The following is a 19,958-nucleotide window of genomic DNA, read 5'->3' as shown; positions in this document are numbered from 1 at the left end:
TATATAAAAGTTGTCATGCTGTACATATCATTTGTTCATAATTTTTATTTTTTATTCAGTATTGTGTTTTTTAGTTAGTGCCCTTACGTTTAGATCTAGTTCATTCATATTAATTGTTATATTCTATTACAAATGTCTATTACTTTTATCCATTATCCTACCGATGAAAATCTGTTTCCATTTTTTCTTATAAACAATGCTGCAATGAACATTTTGAACATGATTATTGACCCAGTCTTAACTCTTCAGCCTTTTCTTTCAGCTCTCTCCCTGTCACTCTAGATTCATGTCATAATTAAATTCCTTTCATTTCCTCAACCAGGACATGACTCACTGCCTCCTGACCTTTGCACACGCTGCCCCTCTTCCCTTCACTCAGTGCATTCCTGCACATCCTGTATGGTTCATCTCAGATGCTACTTCACTGGGATGCCTTCTCTAACACCCCCAGGTCCGGTTAGGTTTCAAAGGGCCCTATTCTTCTGGTATCAAAGTCTCCATCACATGTATTTTAATTGTTTAATTGTCAGTAAGAGCAGGGGGAGAGGATCTATGTAGATAGAAAGCATCTGGCACAGAACTTGGCAAATAACAAGTGCTCAACAGATGTTTTGAATGAATCAATGAAGACTGATATAAAAACTCACTGTTTAGTCTTGAAAACTCATTGTATATAAGCGTGTGTATGTGTTTAATAAACTATTTCTACTCTGACTATAAAGTGTGGATTTAATTATTCTTAATAAGTTTTTTAGTTGTTTTTTCTAAGTCCTGAATTTACAACCCTCTAAGACATGTATTGTTACACAAAGATGCCTGGGCTGATTTTAGAGTCGCATTTTATAATACTCTGAGTAGGTAAAACCAGAAATGCCTCTCACTCTTAATGAGGCTTATTTTTTATTTGGCTATTTGCACATTACAAAAACTGCAAAGAGGCAAAGTCTGTTCAGTATATTGAGAGATCTTTCTAAAAATAAGAATCGTCCAAAAAGGGAAGCCTTGGGAGTTAGCAAATTCATTGCTAGTGGGCCTGAAATGGAAAGATTTTTTTCAGAGCTCTGTATTACTTTAATCCCTATGATTTGATGACTAAGTGGGCCAGATGAGTTCTAAACTCACTTATAATTCTAAGCGCCTATATTCTATAAAATACTTATGAGCCATGAGTCATTTTGTTCTCTCTCCTCCCCACCCCCGCCAGCGATTGTATCCCATTAACTTCAAGAACCTATCCTTATTTTTTCATGATTTGTAATTTTGTATGTTCTTTAAGTAATTGACTCTAACATACAATTATTTTAAATGACTAAATTATACTAAGTATATGCTGTATTTCTTCAGAAAAATGAGCAGGCGGACTTGTTGGATTTGTAAGAAGTGCAGAGAGAAATCTAAGAGGCCCCCTTCAAAGTAAGTAGCATTTACTTTCTATGGCCATTATGAAGCATATTTATCACATGATAAATAGGTGTACCTTTATTCAACTGCTATCTCAATATATTTTGTTCAGAAAGGAAAATTTGTATCTACACATGAATAATTCCACCAGAAAAACAATCATCCATTACGTACAATAAGATTGTAGGACCACTTTTAAATGTTTAGATCACTTGAACTCTTACTATTTAGGCTTGGGTTTTTCACACATTATGTCATCATTTTTTGTTACTAATGGCTTACACTCAAGAAAGCAGCAAGTTAAATGCCTTTAGAGAGTTTATTACGAATAAAAACTTTAGATTTTAAAAAGGTTTTATATTGTTTACGTTATGAGATTCTTGGACCTAAAATATGTTCATGGTTCAAACTCTCCACGGAGAAAGTGCTAGAATCCTTCATCCACAGATGGAGAAGGTGAGATTGGAGGGGTAACCAAATGCTTACCAAGCTTCCGATTTCCTTCAATATCCTGATATACCTAAAAATGTAGCCATTTGAATGGGAACAGCGACTACTAAAATGCCTGCGAAAGGGTAACAAACCATTTAATTGGATTTGTTCACCTCAGAGAATTCCTAGAGCAAGAATCCCTGCAGGTTAATTGTGAGTCCCTAACCCTGGTGGTACAGTGGTTAAGAGTTCAGCTGCAAACTGAAAGGTCAGCAGTTCAAATTCACCAGCCACTCCTTGGAAACCCTATGAGGCAGTTCTACTCTATCCAATAAGGTCGCCATGAGTCGGAACTGACTTGACAGCAGTGGGTTTGTTTTTTGTTTTGTTTTGTTCAACCTGATCCAACGGAGCCCTAGTGGTGCAGTGGTTAAGTGCTGGGCTGCTAACTGAAAAGTCAGAGGTTCAAACTCACCAGCCATTCTGCGGGAGAAAGATGTGGCAGTCTACTTCTGTAAAGCTTACAGCCTTGGAAACCCTATGGGGCAATGTTACTCTATCCTATAAGGTCGCTATGAGTCAGAATCGACGCCCCAGCAGCGAGTTAACCTGATCCAAAGGAGTCCTGGTGGTGCAGCGGTTAAGTGCTAGGCTGCTAACTGAAAGGTAGGCAGTTTGAACCCACCAGTTGTTCCACTGGAGAAAGATGTGGCAATCTGCTTTCATAAAGATTACAGCCTTGGAAACCCTACCGGCAGTTCTACTCTGTCCTACAGAGTCTCTATGAGTTGGAATCAACTCAACTGCAACAGGTGGAGACCTCAGTTTCTGGTCACATCTGCCTTCTACAGTCAGAGCTGCTGGCATGCATGCTACCACCCTGGAATACAGAAACGCCTGAAAACGCTTACAAGCAATGGAGGGTACAGGAGAAAGTAAGACTGAAAGCGCAGCGTTTTAAATGACCAGTTGAGGCTGCTAAACAGCACAGCTGTGTCAAGGAGAAAGCCATAACAAGTTGATTCGGGAGCAGTTTCTTTCTCTTCTGATCACTTCCCACAGAGTATTGCACTTCTTGCATTTGTTGTAACTTGCCTCATGGATCCACCATCAAGGAAGGGGAAAGACAAGCAAAGATTTCACATTCACGGCTTGCTGCTAGCTAACGGTCATTTGATAGGTGCATTACACTGACTACCTGATTTAATCTGCATGATAACTTTGTGAGATAAATATTATCATCCTCATTTTATAGATAATAAAACTGGGGTGCAGAGGTTTTAATTAACACTCAAACTTAGTAAGTACAGCACTGTGATGAGAACTCAGGAGTGTCAGACTCCAAATGCTCTTCATTCTTTTTTCCACAACGTCATGACATCTCAAAACTCTCCCATATCTGGTTTGTATCTACCGTCCAGAAGAAAGGAGCAAACACAAAACTGGAAAATTTTTATCAGGAAACAAAGGTGTTTAGAATAATTAATATAGGGGGCATCTGGATAGCCATGAGATAGCATGAAATATATGGGATACTCAGGGAAAATTACAAGGGAAAATGGGTTAAAGCAAAAACAAATTGCAGTTCATAACTCTGCCACCAACATGATCACTCCAATCACGGTCTATCTCCATAAATCTCATAAATCTTAAAGGAAAAGGAATTGTCTTACCAATAGTCACCAATAATTTTAAGATGGAGTCCCTGGGTGGAGCAAATGGTTAACAAACTCAGCTGATAACTGAAAGTTTGGAGATCCAAGTCCACCCTGAGTCACGTTGAAAGAAAGGCCTGGTGATTTTCTTCCACAAAATCAGCCATTGAAAACGTTACGGAGCGCAGTTCTGCTCTGACGCACGTGGGGTTACCATAAGTCAGAATCCACTCGGGGGCAACTATTTTTTTAATTTCAAGATAACCCAAGACAGTGATGACATCTTTACTCATGCTGTAGCCTTTTATACTTTCCTAAATAATGGGAATGAGGGGAATAGATAGGCATGCAATACACCTTGCCTAGCACTTTCTGTTTCACTGGATTGGAAAGGTTATTTTAGGGTACTGTTTTGAAAGTTCTAATAAGAGAAGAGAACAATGAGTCAGATATCATTTCATGGAAATGTTTTTTGAAAGCAATCTAAACAGCAGTGCACTGTTAAGCCTCAGTACTGATGCAAACAATCCATTTAAAACTGGCATGATCCAACTAAATTTTTAGAAAATAAAAGATAGTTGACCTTTTCAGGACTCTCAGTGTTTTTCCATGTTCTACATTAGTTTTCAACCTCTTTAACTAATCTTCTTTCATTGTGTTAAGTGCCTGCTAATGCCGATGGCTGTTCCTCAAACTTTAATTATTGGGCTAACCAATGAACAGTGCTTACTTATATCTACAGCTGTCTTTATTATATGCAGTTTTTGAAAACAGGAAAATTAAGAATCCATCATAAACTGAATGACAATGAACACATTGACTATTTTCTTTTAAAAGAGAGAAAATAAAACTATTTATTTGTGAGAATATATAGTCAGTTGTTAATTCACCTAATGAAGTGCACCAAAATGAACAGAAAATAATCCTCAAAGCCAGTGTCTTTCACAGACGTTTTCTAAATGGTAAATGGTTTTGTTTAAACCGTTTAGGTCAAATGCATTTTATTCACAGTAATAAAAAGTAAAACCCTCAATATGTGAAAATGAATAAGTAGAGCAAATAATAGACTGAGAAAATATCTATACATAACAGACATAGGATTACTAACTTTATTATTATACGAGTGCATAGAAGTAGATTTTGTGGATAAACTCTAAGGTCCCAATAGATAAGTGGGCAAACACATTACTGCAGCACACAATACTATAACCCCTTCAAAGCAATTTGGCAATTTGTATCAAGAATCTTAAAAATGTGCAGTTTTTGATCCACTTTGATTTTACTTCTGCTAATCTTCTAAGGAATTACCCTAACTATGTAGACTTATAGCAACCCTATAGGACAGAGTAGAACTGCCCCATAGAGTTTCCAAGGAGCACCTGATGGATTTGAACTGACAGCCTCTTGGCTAGAGGCTGTATGTCTTAACCACTATGCCACCAGGGCAGACATGGCAAGCATTAATCACTGCTCAGCTATGTTTGGTTTTAATAGTGAAAACTGAGAAGTAACCAAAATGCTCATTCAGAATATTATCCCCTTGTAGAATATTCCATAGTCACTATAAATGAGTGACTAAAAATGATTTTAATTTATAACTATAAATCTTAACACTATAAATGATTATTAAGATAATTGTAACAACTTATAAAATGCTTATAGAAAGGGAATGTGTGTGTGTATCTAATCACACACACAGCATGATTAATTCTCGGTTAAAAATAAACATACACACATACTAAAAAAAGACTAAAAGGAAATACATCAAAATATTAATGGTGGTAATTTGGGAACAGGGAGATTATAGGACTATTGTTCCTTATCTTTTTTATTATTTATTTTATTGTATTTTCCATACTTCACTTAATGAGCATATATTTATTTCATAATTTTACAAATTTAGAAAGTAAAAATAAAATGCAGACCAAAACCACACACAAATGCAGTGTAAGTAGATTTTGGCATTTTTTTCAGGATAATATGTTTCTATTTAGTTCAACAAAACCTTGAGAATATTTTCAGCACAATCAAGCACCATTTGTTTCTTTTCAAAGCCTTACTTTGGAGGAAGTGCTGCAGTGGGCCCAGTCTTTTGAAAAGCTGATGGCTACAAAACGTGAGTATTATGTATATATTATCTTTGGATTACTACCAGTTTTGTTCTTGGCAGTTAGAGGGGTGCACTAGATGATGAACGCGTGCCCCCCTTCTCACAGTCTTCTAGATGACAACTGCCATGGTTAAAAAAAGAAAACCTGAAAATAGTGTGTCGTGTAAACCACGATTATTCTCTCTGATGTTAATTAAAACAAGATTAGTCACTGTGAATATTTATACTTCACAAGTATATGTGTAAAATCCCTTGGGATATATGCTTAAATAGTAACACATATGGAAATAGATTGTCTTACCATACCCTTCTAAAGTTAGGATGAGAAAAAAAACAATAATCTGCCATTCTCAGTGCCTTTAAAAGTAATAATAAATTTGAGAAGTGATCTTCTAAAACTCCTCTTCAAAGTTCATTTCTAACTTTATCAGTGTCTGACTTAAGTGGGGCTACGTATGAGAAAATTGATGGAATAATAGACTGAGAAAATATCTATACATAATAGAAATAGGATTACTAACTTTATTATATGAGTGCATAAAAGTAATGCAAAAACTGAGATGTTTCAACAAACGGATGCAGTGCTGGAGGTGCTCACTTGTCTATGCCAAGAAATTTGGAAGACAGCTACCTGGCCAACAGACTAGAAGAGATCCATATTTGCACCCATTCCAAAGAAAAGTGATCCAACAGAATGCAGAAATTATCAAACAATATCATTATTATTGCACACAGTAAAATTTTGCTGAAGATCATTCAAAAGCTGTTACAGTAGTACATTGACAGGGAACTAACAGAAATTCAAGCCAGATTCAGAAAAGGACATGGAATGAGGGGTATCATTGCTGATGTCAGATGGATCCTGGCTGACAGCCGAGAAAACCAGAAAGATGTTTACCTGTGTTTTATTGACTCTGCACAGGCACTGGACTGTGTGGATCATAACAAATTATGGATAACATTGCAAAGAATGGGAATTCCAGAACACTTAATTGTGCTCATGAGGAAAACCTATACAAAGGCCAAGAGGCAGTCATTCAAACACAACAAGGGGATACTGCGTGGTTTAAAATCAGGAAAGGTGCATCATGGTTCTATTCTTTCACCATACTTATTCCATCTTTATGCTAAGCAAATAATCCAAGAAGCTGGACTATATGAAGAACATGGATCAGAATTTGAGGAAGACATTAACAACCTGCTATATGCAGACCACACAACCTTGCTTGCTGAAAAAGAGGACCTGAAGCACTTACTGATGAAGATCAAGGACTACAGCCTTCAGTTTGGATTACACCTCAACATAAAGAAAACAAAAATCCTCACAACTGAACTTGTCAAGGATTTCATCTTACTTGGATCCACAATCAACATCCAAGGAAGCAGCAGTCAAGAAATCAAATAACATATTTCATTGGGCAAATCTGCTGCAAAAGACCTCTTTAAAGTATTGAAAAGCAAAGATGTTCCTTTGAGGACTAAGCAGCACCTGATCTAAGTCATGGTATTTTCAATCGCCTCATAAGCATGCAAAAACTGGACAATGAATAAGAACCCAAAGAACTGATGCCTTTTAATTATGGTGCTGGCAAAGAATATTGAATATGCCATGGACTGTCAGAAGAACGAGGAGTCCTGGTGGTGCAGTGGTTAAAGCGTCTGACTGCTAACCAAAAGGTTCGCAGTTCTAACCCACTAGCTGCTTCAAGGGAGAAAGATGTGGCAGTCTGCTTTCATAAAGATTACAGCCTTTGAAACCCAATGGGGCAGTTTTACCCTGTCTTACAGAGTTTCTGTTGGTCAGAATTGACTCGACAGCAGTGGGTTTTTGGGTTTTGGCCAGAAGAACAAACAAATCCTATCTTGGAAATAGAGCCACAATGCTCCTCAGAAGTGAAAATGGTGAGACTTTGTCTCACTTACTTGGGACATTATCAGGAGGGACCAGTCCCAGGAGAAGGACATCATGCTTGGTAAAGAAGAAGGTCAGCAAAAGAGAGGAAGACCCTTGGCAAGATAGATTGACACAGTGGCTGCAACGATAGGCTTAAGCATAGCAGTGATTGTGAGGATGGCTCAGAACTAGGCAGTGCTTCGTTCTGTTGTAAATAGGGTGGCTGTGAGCTCGAACCAATTCAATGGCACCTAATAACAACAACACATATGAGTTAGTGTATAATTGCATGTAAGTATTAACATGCAGATGGCATAAATGAAAGACAATAGAAATGGATATGAGGGAAATAAACCATAGACTCAATGCTGGAAATATGAAGAAGGTAGTGTATTAATGTGAATAGTAAATTGAGTTTGAGATAGGAAATGGGGAGATTGTGCCTCTCAATGAATAGTAGTTATTACTTTAACTCCTTAGAATTCACAGTTTATCATGTGCATATAAAAGTAAAACACAAAGTAGAAAAATAATAAATACTAGAAGACAGAAACAGAAAAATATGTGGTAGATACTGAAAGTTCTGTTTGCTGAGTTTGGCACTTTCCTTTTTTGGATGGAGTTTGCTTCTTTCAAATGTTTGGTAATTTTTGGCTATACACCTACCTTTTGGGATCCTCTGTTAGTTCCTGTGAATGTTTAATCTGTTTATAGCTGATGACTGTGGAAGACTATTTAGATATTTTAATTAGTGGAGTGTGATGGTGGTTATTCTGGACAGAGTACCTTGGTTCTTCCTGACAGTTGCATACTCCTGGGTCACTATCTGCTTTCCCTGACTCAAGGGCCTGTGGTCACTACTCCCTTTTTGATAGAGAAATAGCAATTACCGCCTGGCCCAGAGGCCAATGGCACGAGGTGTTGACCCCTGTTCACTCCCAATGAAACAGCAAAATCAGTCATTCTGACAGTTGCGTCCTGGCCCCTCCCCTACTGGTGGGACCCACACCTCCAGGCTAGGGTCACCACCTAAGCTCCCAGCTTTTGCAGCAGGTTGTAGTTCCTTTTTTCCACCAAATCATCACTGCCTTTCACTTTTCAGGAGTTCCTCATAGTGTGTGATTCAATTTACCAGCATGATTGTGAATTTTAAAAAATATATCCTTTTTGGTCAGTTTTTGGATGAATCATCTGGCCAATGGGAGGAGGACACAAAAGTGTATGTTCAGGCTACTAGGTTGATTCTCTGCTAATAGTTGGATTTTAGGTCTCAACCCTCTGTAATCCATGCTTTGCAATGTTGCCAAATTAATCTCCCTCTTGGAGTTTCATATTCTTCAACCGTACAATGGGAATAACATCATCTATCTTTTCAGCATTGCTGTGCAGGTTAGATATAAAACATCTAGTTCAATGACAGACATGGACTAGGCACACAGAAATTGATAGTTATTTTTATTAGTAGTAAAGTACATGTCTCTAAATATCATTCCTTTTTTCCCTGCTGCCTACCAAAAAAGTTCCAAATTTCTAACTTGGTCTTCAGGGCTCTCTATACCTTAATCCCAACGTGTTTTTTAGAAATGTACCTTCAGCTGCACTTCTTTATAACCTGCTTTTCTGCCAACATGACTGTTGCTGTGTTTTCTACTAGTATATCTATGACTCTCATGTTCCAGGCTTTTTCTAAAGATTCTCTCCATCTCCTCTACCTATTCTGCCTACCAAACCCTGGAAGTAATATTTAAGTTCTGCCTTTTCCATGAAACCCCCTGCAAATATTTGCCCTCCCTCTTCTATTTTGTTAGTATCATTCTTCATTCTGCTTTTAATTATAACTATTCTGTATACTGGGATTTTTCCACAACTACACTCTCACTAGATTGTAAATTTCTTAAGAGCACAAATTAACTCTCATTCACCTTTATTCCACCCGAGAGACTGAAAACGGCCTTTGTGCCTAGTGGGCATGCAATAAACATTCAATGGGTAAATCTAAGACAAATATTAGCAAGAAAAGATCAAAACATCACGCTATATTATGTAAGAGTTTCTGTGCCCGTCCTTAACAAAATGAATAAAGTTATTTGGCAAGGATAGTAGATGGGAGTCTAGCTAGAATTAGCAATTTTAGAGATCCAATGTCATGAGAATAAGCAAAATCTATAGAAAAGTTGTGGATAGAAAGACAGCATATTACTCTTTAAAAAAACACTAAAAAACAGGGTAAGAATGGAACTCCTGTAAAATCTATGTAAAACTTCAATAAACACATAATAAAAAGGTGCTAAAACAAATCCTTCTATGGATCATCCAACCAAAATGATAAAACTAAGAATACAAACGTTAAATATGCCAAGAATAAAAGTGTATTTATATTAACCAATGACACTAGTAAAATGCTTCCTTAAGCTAAGATATGGAGGTACCTATTTTTATATAGACTAAACGACTGTTTCTAAGAACATGTAGTCTAGAAACTGACATGGGAAGGAAATTGTCTCAACAAATCAACAAGAATTGGCTTAGGAGATGTTTTCTGGGTAGCCATTAAGTAATAGTCATCATAATACAATTAAATTCAACTTCCTTCTGGGAAAAGGGGATCCAAGAAAACCATCAATTTGAGAACAGAACTATGACAAAATTCAGAATTAGTAAATTTAAATTTAAATGTAGTAACATGCTTTTAAACTGACCAGGAAAAAAAAATTTTGGAACTGTTAGTTATCTCCTGATAAAAATACCTGAGAACTGCCAAAGATTTTTCCTTGAATGATGTTGACCTAAAATATGGCACTGCACCCTAAAAAGATCATCAAATTTGATGATCTCTTCAAATTGGGAAAGTGAAGACTAAGAAATAATTGAAATCTAAAAATCAGGAAAATACGTGCAGAAAGCTCATACTTTATAAGTAAAAGAGTTTTATAAACAATTCAGATATGACAAATTAAGAATGTTAATAGCCTAGGTTATGCATTCAAAATGTTAGTGACCTAGATTCGTTATTGACAAATGAGTTATAAAATGCGGGTCAAAGATACTTTTAAAAAATAGTGTGTGCCTTCATTCAATGTTTATTCAATAAATATTTCTTAAGCACTTATTAGGTACCAGGCACTACGCTTTAAAAAAAATCCCATGTGGTCATATGGCAAATAAAGTAACACAGAAAAAAGATGTTTCAAAAACTGAAAATCCCCTAGAAGAGAATAGGAAGGCCTGCCCTTTATGGCACTATGTCAGTTACCTAGTGCTGCTGCAACAGAAATACCCTAAGTGGGTGGCTTTAAAGGATAGAAATTTATTTTGCCACAGCTCCAGAAACTAATAGTCCAAATCAGCGTCTCAGGGGTATAGATTCCCTCTGCGAGCTTCTCTCCCTGTTTCTGGTGTGTGCCCACAATCCTTGGCATTCTTGGCATTACTTGGCATCTGTCTTCCCCCCTTGTGTGTATCTCTGCATTTATTATGTTCTTTTTATGACTCAGAAGTGATTAGATTTAGGACCCACTTTACACTGGTATGGCTTCATTAACATAACAAAAGAAAACCCCTATTTTCAAACAGGATCACATTTACAGGTGCAGGGGTTAGGATTTCAACACATATTTAGGTGCAGGGGGACACAATTAAATCCATATCAGGGAATATGAGGTAAAGTAGAAAATAGTGATCAAAACATCTGCTAGTAACACCAGAAAGGAATTACAAAGGAAGACAAACACAAAAGGCTGCATAAGGGGCCAACTGGAAATATTTTAATTGATAGGAAACTGTTCTGGAAGAAGTAAGCACCAAACCGTACCAAACCCATTGCTGTCGAGTCAATTCTGATTCATAGTGACCCTATAGGACAGGGTAGAACTGCTCCAAAGGGCAATTCTACTCTGTCCTATAGGGTTGCTATGAGTCGAAACTGACTCGACGGCAACAGGTTTGGTTCTTAGGCCATTGGGTTTCCAAAGCTGTAATCTTTATGGTAGTAGACTGCCACAGCTTTCTCCAAAAGAGCCGCTGGTGGATATGAACCACTGACCTTTCAGTTAGCAGCTGTGCACTTAACCATTGCATCACCAGGCTCCATAGAAGTAAGCACAGTAGAGATAAATACGTGATTCTGTCAAGGAAGAAATGTACGGAGTAGGATTCCTCAGAATTTGGTGTGAAAACTAGTCTCATTAAAAAATTTTGACAATGAATTAAGCAGAAGTTCACAGCAAAATTTCCAAATCTATAAACAGTAGAATGCTCTCCAAATTCCCAAACATGCAAATTTTTAGGAAAGAAACAGGAATATTTTAAAAATTATTTTCAAATGGACATAGAAGTAGTAACATGCTTTTAAACTGACCAGGAAAAAAAATTTTTTTGAACTGTTAGTTATCACCTGATGAAAATACCTGAGAATTGCCAAAGATTTTTCCTCGAATGATGTTGACCTAAAATATGGCACTGCACCCCAAAAAGATCATCATTGTTAGGCATCACCGAGATGAAAATTAAAAACAAAAAAATGTAGCTATTTATATTGGCTAAACCATAATAGAGATACAGTAGAACTAAAAGATATACAGAAGAGTGCATTTACAATGACAAAGGACCAACAATCACCTAAAACCAAAGGACTCTTCAAATTGGAAAGGTCAAGACAGAAATAACTGAAATCTAAAATGCCAGAAAAATATATGCAGAAGTCTCATACCTTATAAATAAAAAAGTTTTAGAATAAACCTTTATACTTAGGTTTGAAGCCCTGGTAGTGCAGTGCTCGTTAGCAAAGCTCAGCTGCTAACCAAAACGTCAGCAGTTGGACTCCACCAGCTGCTCCTTGGAAACCCTATGGAGCAGTTTTGCTCTGTACTATAGGGTCGCTAAGATTCAGGCTCAATTTGACAGCAATGGGTTTGGTTTTTTGGTTTTATACTTAGGTTTATTGGCCAAATCTCAAAAGTTGAGGATAGGGGAAATTCACAGATATTCGAGTAAAGTAAGTTTAATATAAATAAGAAGTGTAGGAAGACTGAAACTATCTGTCTCCCTTGGATAATTCATTGAATAGTCCATGGGCCTAGCAGATGTTGTAATCACGGGGGATACTGGGGTGAAGGAGGCATACAAGGTCACTGTGCTCATATGCTCTCTCTAGAGGGAGGAGAAAAAAAAGCAAGTAAATTCATGAATAAATTAACTTCAGAAAGCAGTAAGTACTTTCAAGAAAATAAGGTGATATGACAAAGAGGCAGATGCAAGAGTGCATGCATGATTAGAGAACTGTCAGAAGGGGTAAAATTTGATCCAAGAGCCGGATGATGAGAAAGCAGCCAGTCACTCTGGGTTCTGTGGGCAGAGCAGCCCAGGCAGAAGAAATGCAAGTTCAAAGGCCCTCAGATATAAATGGGGTTGGTGTCTTCAAATAACTGCAAGAAGTCCAACATGACAGGAGCATTGGGCCTTACGGGCAACATGAAAGATCTTAAGCTGCATGATAACAAGATTCAATGTGTTTTTAAAAGATCTCTCTGGTTCTCTTGTGAAGAAGAGAGAGGCCAGTTAGAAGGCCATTGCAATAAGCCAAGTGAGACTGCAACTCAGTGGGGAAGCCAAGACTGGAAGTAATTAGCTTCTAGATGCTAATAAAGGCCAAGCCTTATGAAATCACTTAGAGGGAGGGTGCAGACAGAGAAAAGCAGAGATCCAGACGTGCAGCCTAGGAGAACTCTGGTATTTCCAAGCCCAGAAAAAGAGGAAGAGTCAGAGAAGGAGTTGGAAAAGCAGCCTCCAATGAGATAAGGATGACCAAAACAGTGCATTATCACGGAAGCCAAAGAAGAGAGTGTTTCAGGAAGAGAGCAATGGACTGTGTCAAATGCTGCTGAGAAGTCAGGCATGATGAGAAAAGAGCAGTGGACCATTGGATATGGTAATATGGAAGTCAACGGTGCCTTGACAAGAGCAGTTTTAGGGGTGTGGTGGTGATGTATGGGACAAGAGGGAGTGAGACAGATAACCTAGGTAATTATTCACATGAATTTTGCTATGAAGATCAGAAAAAAGAGCAGTAGTTAGAAGGAGGATGAGGGCAAAACTAGAGGCATGGAGTTAATTGTTACTGTTTTTAATCAAGAAATATGGCAGCATATTTGCATGATGATGCCAATGAACAGTTAGAAAGGAGGAGACTGATAACATAAACAAGAGTGGGAATAATTGTAAGAGTAATGGAGAAATGCAAAGCAATGGAGAGGACAAAATTAGGTGGGAGCCAGGAAAATTGTTTGGCCAGGCCAAAAAGAAACAGAGACACTTCTCCACTATACCAGGAAGGAAGTTAGAAAGGGCAGGTACAGATGCTGGTAGGTTGGCTGACGTGGTGAAACAAAGATGAGGTAATCTCTATCTGAGTAAGTCTGTGTTAGTGAAGTTTGAGGCAAAGTCATCAGAGAGAGCTGAGGAGAGGGTGCGCTAGTATTTTAAAGAGGGGTAGGTAGGAGTCGGAGCCCTGGTGGCGAAGTGGTTAAGAGCTCAGGCTGCTAACTAAAAGGCTGGCAGTTTGAAACCACCATCCGCTCCTTGGAAACACTATGGGGCAGCTCTTCTCTGTCCTGTAGGCTCGCTATGAGTCAGAATCGACTCAACGCCACACAACCACAGGTAGAAGTCTGTGGGTACCGAAAACAGTTAAGTGCTCGGCTCTTAACTGAAAGGTTGGCAGTTCAAACCCACCCAGAGTTGTCTCAGAAGAAAAGCCTGAAAATCTGCTCCCCAAAGGTCACAACCATGAAAATCCTATGGATCAGTTCTACTCTGCAGCCCATGAGACTGCCATGAGTCAGAATTGACTTGATGGCAACTGGTATAGGTATGAGATAGTTTCTGAGATTTGGAGGGCCATGATGCTTGGGGAGGGTAGCAGGAAGACTGGCCAAAGTTGAGTGCGCATTTAAAATTTGCAGTGATGATTTCAAATAAGACAGCATGTTTCTCTCTAGCCTATTCAAGTTGCTGTAGCACAGATGCAGAGCAGACATATAGTTAAGTCATTCTGGATAAGCAAGTGTTCTGAATCACACAGGATTTGCAATAATTTAAAACAATCTTGAATGTACTATATACATTCCTGCCTTTCTAAATTATCGCAATTACTGCAGACAGTCTCGGAAATTCCAAGTTGAATAACGCCATACTGCTGAAGGCAATGAATGCTGCTCCATGCTGATGAATTATCTGTGCTGGCTGGTGCATCTTCATCTCCACCGTACCACAAAGTGGCCATTAGAAGTTCCCGATAGGCATTGCTGATCCCTCCTGTGCATCTGATCCCAGAGGCAAAGCTATTCTATCAGCTCTCTTCTGTGAGAGATTCTTTGCTGCTCAGTGTGGATTGACAGCTTCCTACACCATCATTTTTTCTAATCTTTGCCAGCCACTGCTGTTGCCATGGTTCCCTTCATCAGCTCTTATATCACGTACTCTGCCTTGCCTCAGCCTTTCCCACTTAGCATTTTTGTCTTCTCTTACTTCACATACACGTCTTGACACTTCCAGAAAAAAAATTCTTTAAAAGCTAGCCTTTTATAGACATCACTATTCAGTTAGTACATTTCTTATTTTCCTCTCAGAAAACCAAGCAGTAATAGCACACCAGGTATAATCCTCTAGTCTTTACTGCTTCCTGAACTCTGAGTAATTGTTGTTGTTAGGTGCCATTGAGTTGGTTCCGACCCATAGCAACCATTTCCACTTTTCAAGATCTATGAAGAGTCACTTTAAAATGGAGAAGCATGAGGAATCCAAAAGCCTGGATTGACAAACATTTGTTCAGTACCTGTTATCTATCAGGCAGTGCGTAGGCACTGGGCATTCAAAGATGAATAAGCTGCAGCCCTAATCCTCAAAGTATTCAGAGGCAAGTGGCAGAATAAGAGAAGTAAACCAATAAATATAATAGAGTGAGGTGTATAGAGAGATTGAGTTATAATTACAAAAGTTGTGTACTAGGTGCTACTTATCAACTGACAGGAAGCAATTATCTAACCTAGGGGAATCAGAGAAATTCTTCCAGAAACTGAGATGCCTGAGCTGAGTCTTGAAGATCAGGATATAAAGACTGCCAGAGAGAAGGAACTGCATACACAACAGCACGGGGGTAACACACTGCTTGTCCAGGAATAGCACAGCTCAAAGACCGCATGTCCAGGAGCGACCATAGAAGAGGCTGGAGAGGAATATGGCTCCTGCAGGCACCACCAAGACGCCTAGACTTCATCATTAGGGCAATGGGAAAGTGTTGAAATGTTGTAAGTAGAGGTTATGGCCCGATTTTTGTTTTCGAGATTTTTCTGTTTTAAAAGTGCAATCTTTCAGTCAAAAGATTGAAAGCAGGATCACAGAGATGAGTGAGGCTTTTTCAGCTTAGATGGTTTACAAATAAATACCAAAAAATCATAAACAAAAATAAGATGTAAAAAGACAATAGAAGATATGCAATAAGTATGACAAAGGGGTAATGTCTTTATAAAGGAATCTAAAATATTCAAGAAAACATTAACACTGAAAGAGACACATGGACAAAAAAATTGAAATTCACAGAAAAAATTGTAAATTATCAGTAGAAAGGAAAAAATTTTTAAGCATTAGCATTTTAAAAATACAAATTTAAACAATTATAAGTCACTAGTCTCACCCCAGGAAAGCTTGGTGGTGTAGTGGTTAAGAGCTACAGCTGCTAACCAAAAAGTCAGCAGTTCCAATCCAGCAGGCACGCCTTGGATACTCTATGGGGCAGTTCTACTCTGTCCTATAGGTCACTATGAGTCAGAATCGACTTGACAACAACGGGTAGTCTCACTACATCAGATTCAAAAGAGTTTGAGTAGGCACTTCTACACTGTTGGTGGTAAAGAAAAGTAATGAATTCTTTCTGAAGTATATATCAAGAGTAGAAAAAAAATACATCTTCAATCTAGTAATTCCACTCCTTTGACTCAATTCTAAGTAAATACTTGGAGATGCACAGATTTATAAACCAAAATGTTCAATACAAAACCAAAAGCCATTGCCATCGAGTCAATTCCGACTCATAGCGACCCTATAGGACAGAGAAGAACTGCCACATAGGGTTTCCAAGGAGCAGCTGGTGGATTCAAACTGCTGACCTTTTGGTTAGCAGCCGAACTGCTATACCACCAGGGCTCCAAATGTTCAATATAGGATCATTTATAACAAAAAAAGGGAAAGTCTAAATGTTCAATAGTAGGGTGGCTAAATATATTATGGCCTAACCCCACAATGGACTACTAGGTAACCATTAAAACTAACAAGGAAGAAGTGTTTGCTGATATTAAGTACATTTTGAAATTCTTTCTTTTGTGTTTGTGTACATCAGTGAATGCTAGCTAGGTAGGTAGTTACGTGAACAAAAGATTGAAAGAATAAAAGAAAATATATCAAAATATTAACAGTAGTCATTATCTTCATCAGGAATTTTCTGTATTTAAAACCAATCCAAAGAACTTGCAACTTTTTTTTATAACAACACAATCAAGAGAAATTAGGAGAAAAAAAATCAGAAGTGATTAATATTATAGAAGGCAAACCAGAGAATTTTAATAAATATAGAAAATTTACTACGAAACTTTACCAGAGGCTGGTAAAAATATGGAATTCATTATCAGTGGTACAGATTGAAAATAAAACAGATTTAAAATTGGGTTAGACACATTTCTAATGGAAGACTGGGACGTAACTCACTTTTAAGATTTAATGCATGGTATGAAACTTGCCACCTTGCAGATAGCGTTATCCTGGAATAGATGGGCCACCGTTCTAACTGAACCAAGAAAAATTCCATGCTCTACTTCTACATCAAGAATATTGGCCTGTGTCACCTCGTGTGTCACAGAAATACTAATTTCAGCAACTCATATAAAAAGAACATGCTAGAGAGTCCCAAAGGCACCATTCTCATTCTTCAAGAAAAAGGCATACACTACATATGACATAACCTATTTCTTCCAACCTCTCAACGTAAATGAGCAGTTTTTTTGTTTATCCCTTATTCACTCTGCTCAAGCAGAATCACGATCTCCTGAGCATAATACTCAGAAATGAGTATCATTTAAAACTTCAAAATGGGCTACATTGCCTAATTTGGAAAGAGGCTTCTCCGCCTTATGATTCATTTGTTCTATGAGTCAATAGAAATTCTAACCTGAGCAGTTCTGTTCTGACTTTAATAATTACCAAGATTCCTGGAACACTTTTACACAAATGCATTTTCAGCTGCTTGCTTGGGTAACTTGCAGCATACTCAGGCAGAAATTAACTTTTTGAGGGCAGAATTCCATAAAAGGTACTAATCACCTGAGTTTATTCACTCTCCACACCAGAATCATATCTTAAATATCAGACAGGTTCAAGCAGTCCAGGTCAGTTTTCTCCAGGTTATGATGCCATAACAAATGGCATTAAAATCTCTGTAATTTACAACAAGAAAGGTAATTTCTCTCTCCTGTTACATGACAACTGGGGTCAGGTCCCACTCCATTCCATGTCTTCATTCTGGCCTTCAGGCTAAAGGAGCAGCTCTTTTCTGGAATGTACTGTTCTCATGGCAAGTGGCAGAGCAGGGGTACAGCAATGGCAGAACCACATGTGGTTCTTAAACCTTCTGCTTGGACCTGCATATGGCACTTCTGCATGTATTTCAAGGGCTAAAGCAAGTCCAATGGCCAGGCCAAGGTCAGTATGTCATGGGAGTATAATCCTCCTACAAAAAGGGTAGGGAATAACTGAAAACAATACCACAATCTACCACATCAAATATCTATATACAAATATGTATAGCAACACATAGATGGCTTTTTTAGCAAAGGATTTGGGCATGCCAAGAATTGAACCACCATCTAGAGTGAGAATCTATACACATTTCACTACAGTAGTCTGCCTTTATCCTCAGGGGATATGTTCCAAGACCCCCAGTGGATGCCTGAAACCACGGATAGTACTGAACCCTATATATACTGGTTTTTTGGTTTTTTTTCTATACATACATATCCATGATAAAGTTTAATTTACAAATTAGGCACAGTAAGAGATTAACCACAATAACTAACAATGAAACAGAAGGACTTTATGACTTCTCTTTGGCGTATCTGAATTACCAGCATCACTACTCTTGCGCTTTGGGGTCATTATTAAGTAAAATAAGGGTTATATGAACACAAGCATAGTGGATTGCAGTTCACCTCAGGTAACTGAAACCATGGAAAGCAAAACCATGGATAAGGGGGAACTACAGTATAATTAAGCATAACTATAAACACAAATTCTGAATACTATACCTTGGAATCTAATACTGATTTCCAGATCTCCTCCCTACCCCTACCCACCCAACCACTCAACCCATTCAAGAAGTTGGTGAAAATGAAATGCTGGCTGACTCTCAACCTCAATCTGTAGATTCTATCTAATGTCTCATCCTTTTTCTTCCCCATAGCTCACTTCTTTATCTCAGGTTCCTTCTTCTCAATTCTTACTAAAGCACTCAGTCAAAACTCCTCTAAGTACAAACTATATTGATCGTCTTTTTTAAAGAACTCTGTTTCTTTCAATACACACTGCAAAATGTGAGCTTCCAGCTTGTTAAGCCAGAAATGGATTTTGTTCTATTTATTTATTTTGTTTGTTTGCCTACCTATTCAGCTATTTCTCTTAAAGAAGTATCAATTGCTATATCTGTGTTCTCTGCTGCCATCTTTCTGTACCTATGATGAGGCGAGGCACATATCGAAATCATTTCAGTGTGAAAATAAACTTCTTGATTGAAATCTAAGTTAAAACATACTAATCCATTGGGTAGGAATGTTTCTAATTCATAGCATTTCCTATGTTACATTTCTATACATCCTCTACCTCCCATCTAGTCCTCCCAACAGATGTTCCTGTTAAACCATCTCCCACCCAGTGCTATGAAGGCTACACTTGCTCACATGAAAATAGTAGGCCCTGCTCTAATGTTGTGGATTTCTAGGATGGCATATTCCTTGCAGATTGCCAGCTTTCCCCAACTCTAGTGCCTCCTTAGGCAGGTGCTGCCTTCATTTGAGTTCTTTTTCTTCACCATAAAATACCTTAATGGTTTCCTACCATTTCTGTATCACTGATGACAGAGCCAGTGGAAGCAAGGAGTCAAGGAGCCTGGCTTTCTAGTGCTCTGAAACATAATCTGATGATCCAGGAAAATGTGACTTACTTACTATTGCCATTCTATACGATTATCATTATTTCTAGTAAAAGATAAGGATACTGACCCAGATATTGTTCATCAAAACTCTGCTGACACACAATGGAGTATTATGCAACACTAAAGAACAATGATGAATCTGTGAAGCATCTCATAACATGGATGAAACTGAAGGACATTATGCTGAGTGAAATAAGTCAATCACAAAAGGACAAA

General features: G+C 38.0%; 1 protein-coding gene across 1 annotated transcript in view; it reads left to right on the top strand.

Moving 5' to 3' along the window:
- Positions 1-1,327: 1,327 nt before the first annotated feature.
- RGS13 (regulator of G protein signaling 13) overlaps positions 1,328-19,958 on the top strand; it is a 22,957-nt gene continuing 4,326 nt past the window's right edge. Inside the window, exons 1-2 of the mRNA XM_004382560.2 lie at positions 1,328-1,413; positions 5,543-5,604. Of these exons, the coding sequence (XP_004382617.2) occupies positions 1,328-1,413; positions 5,543-5,604 (148 nt within the window). The remainder of the gene's footprint in view (positions 1,414-5,542; positions 5,605-19,958) is intronic.

Source organism: Trichechus manatus, unplaced genomic scaffold (assembly GCF_000243295.1).
Source record: "Trichechus manatus latirostris isolate Lorelei unplaced genomic scaffold, TriManLat1.0 scaffold00095, whole genome shotgun sequence".
NCBI classification, from domain to species: Eukaryota; Metazoa; Chordata; class Mammalia; order Sirenia; family Trichechidae; genus Trichechus; species Trichechus manatus.
Note: the sequence above shows the minus strand (reverse complement) of the source record. Positions and strands in the feature narration are given on the sequence as shown.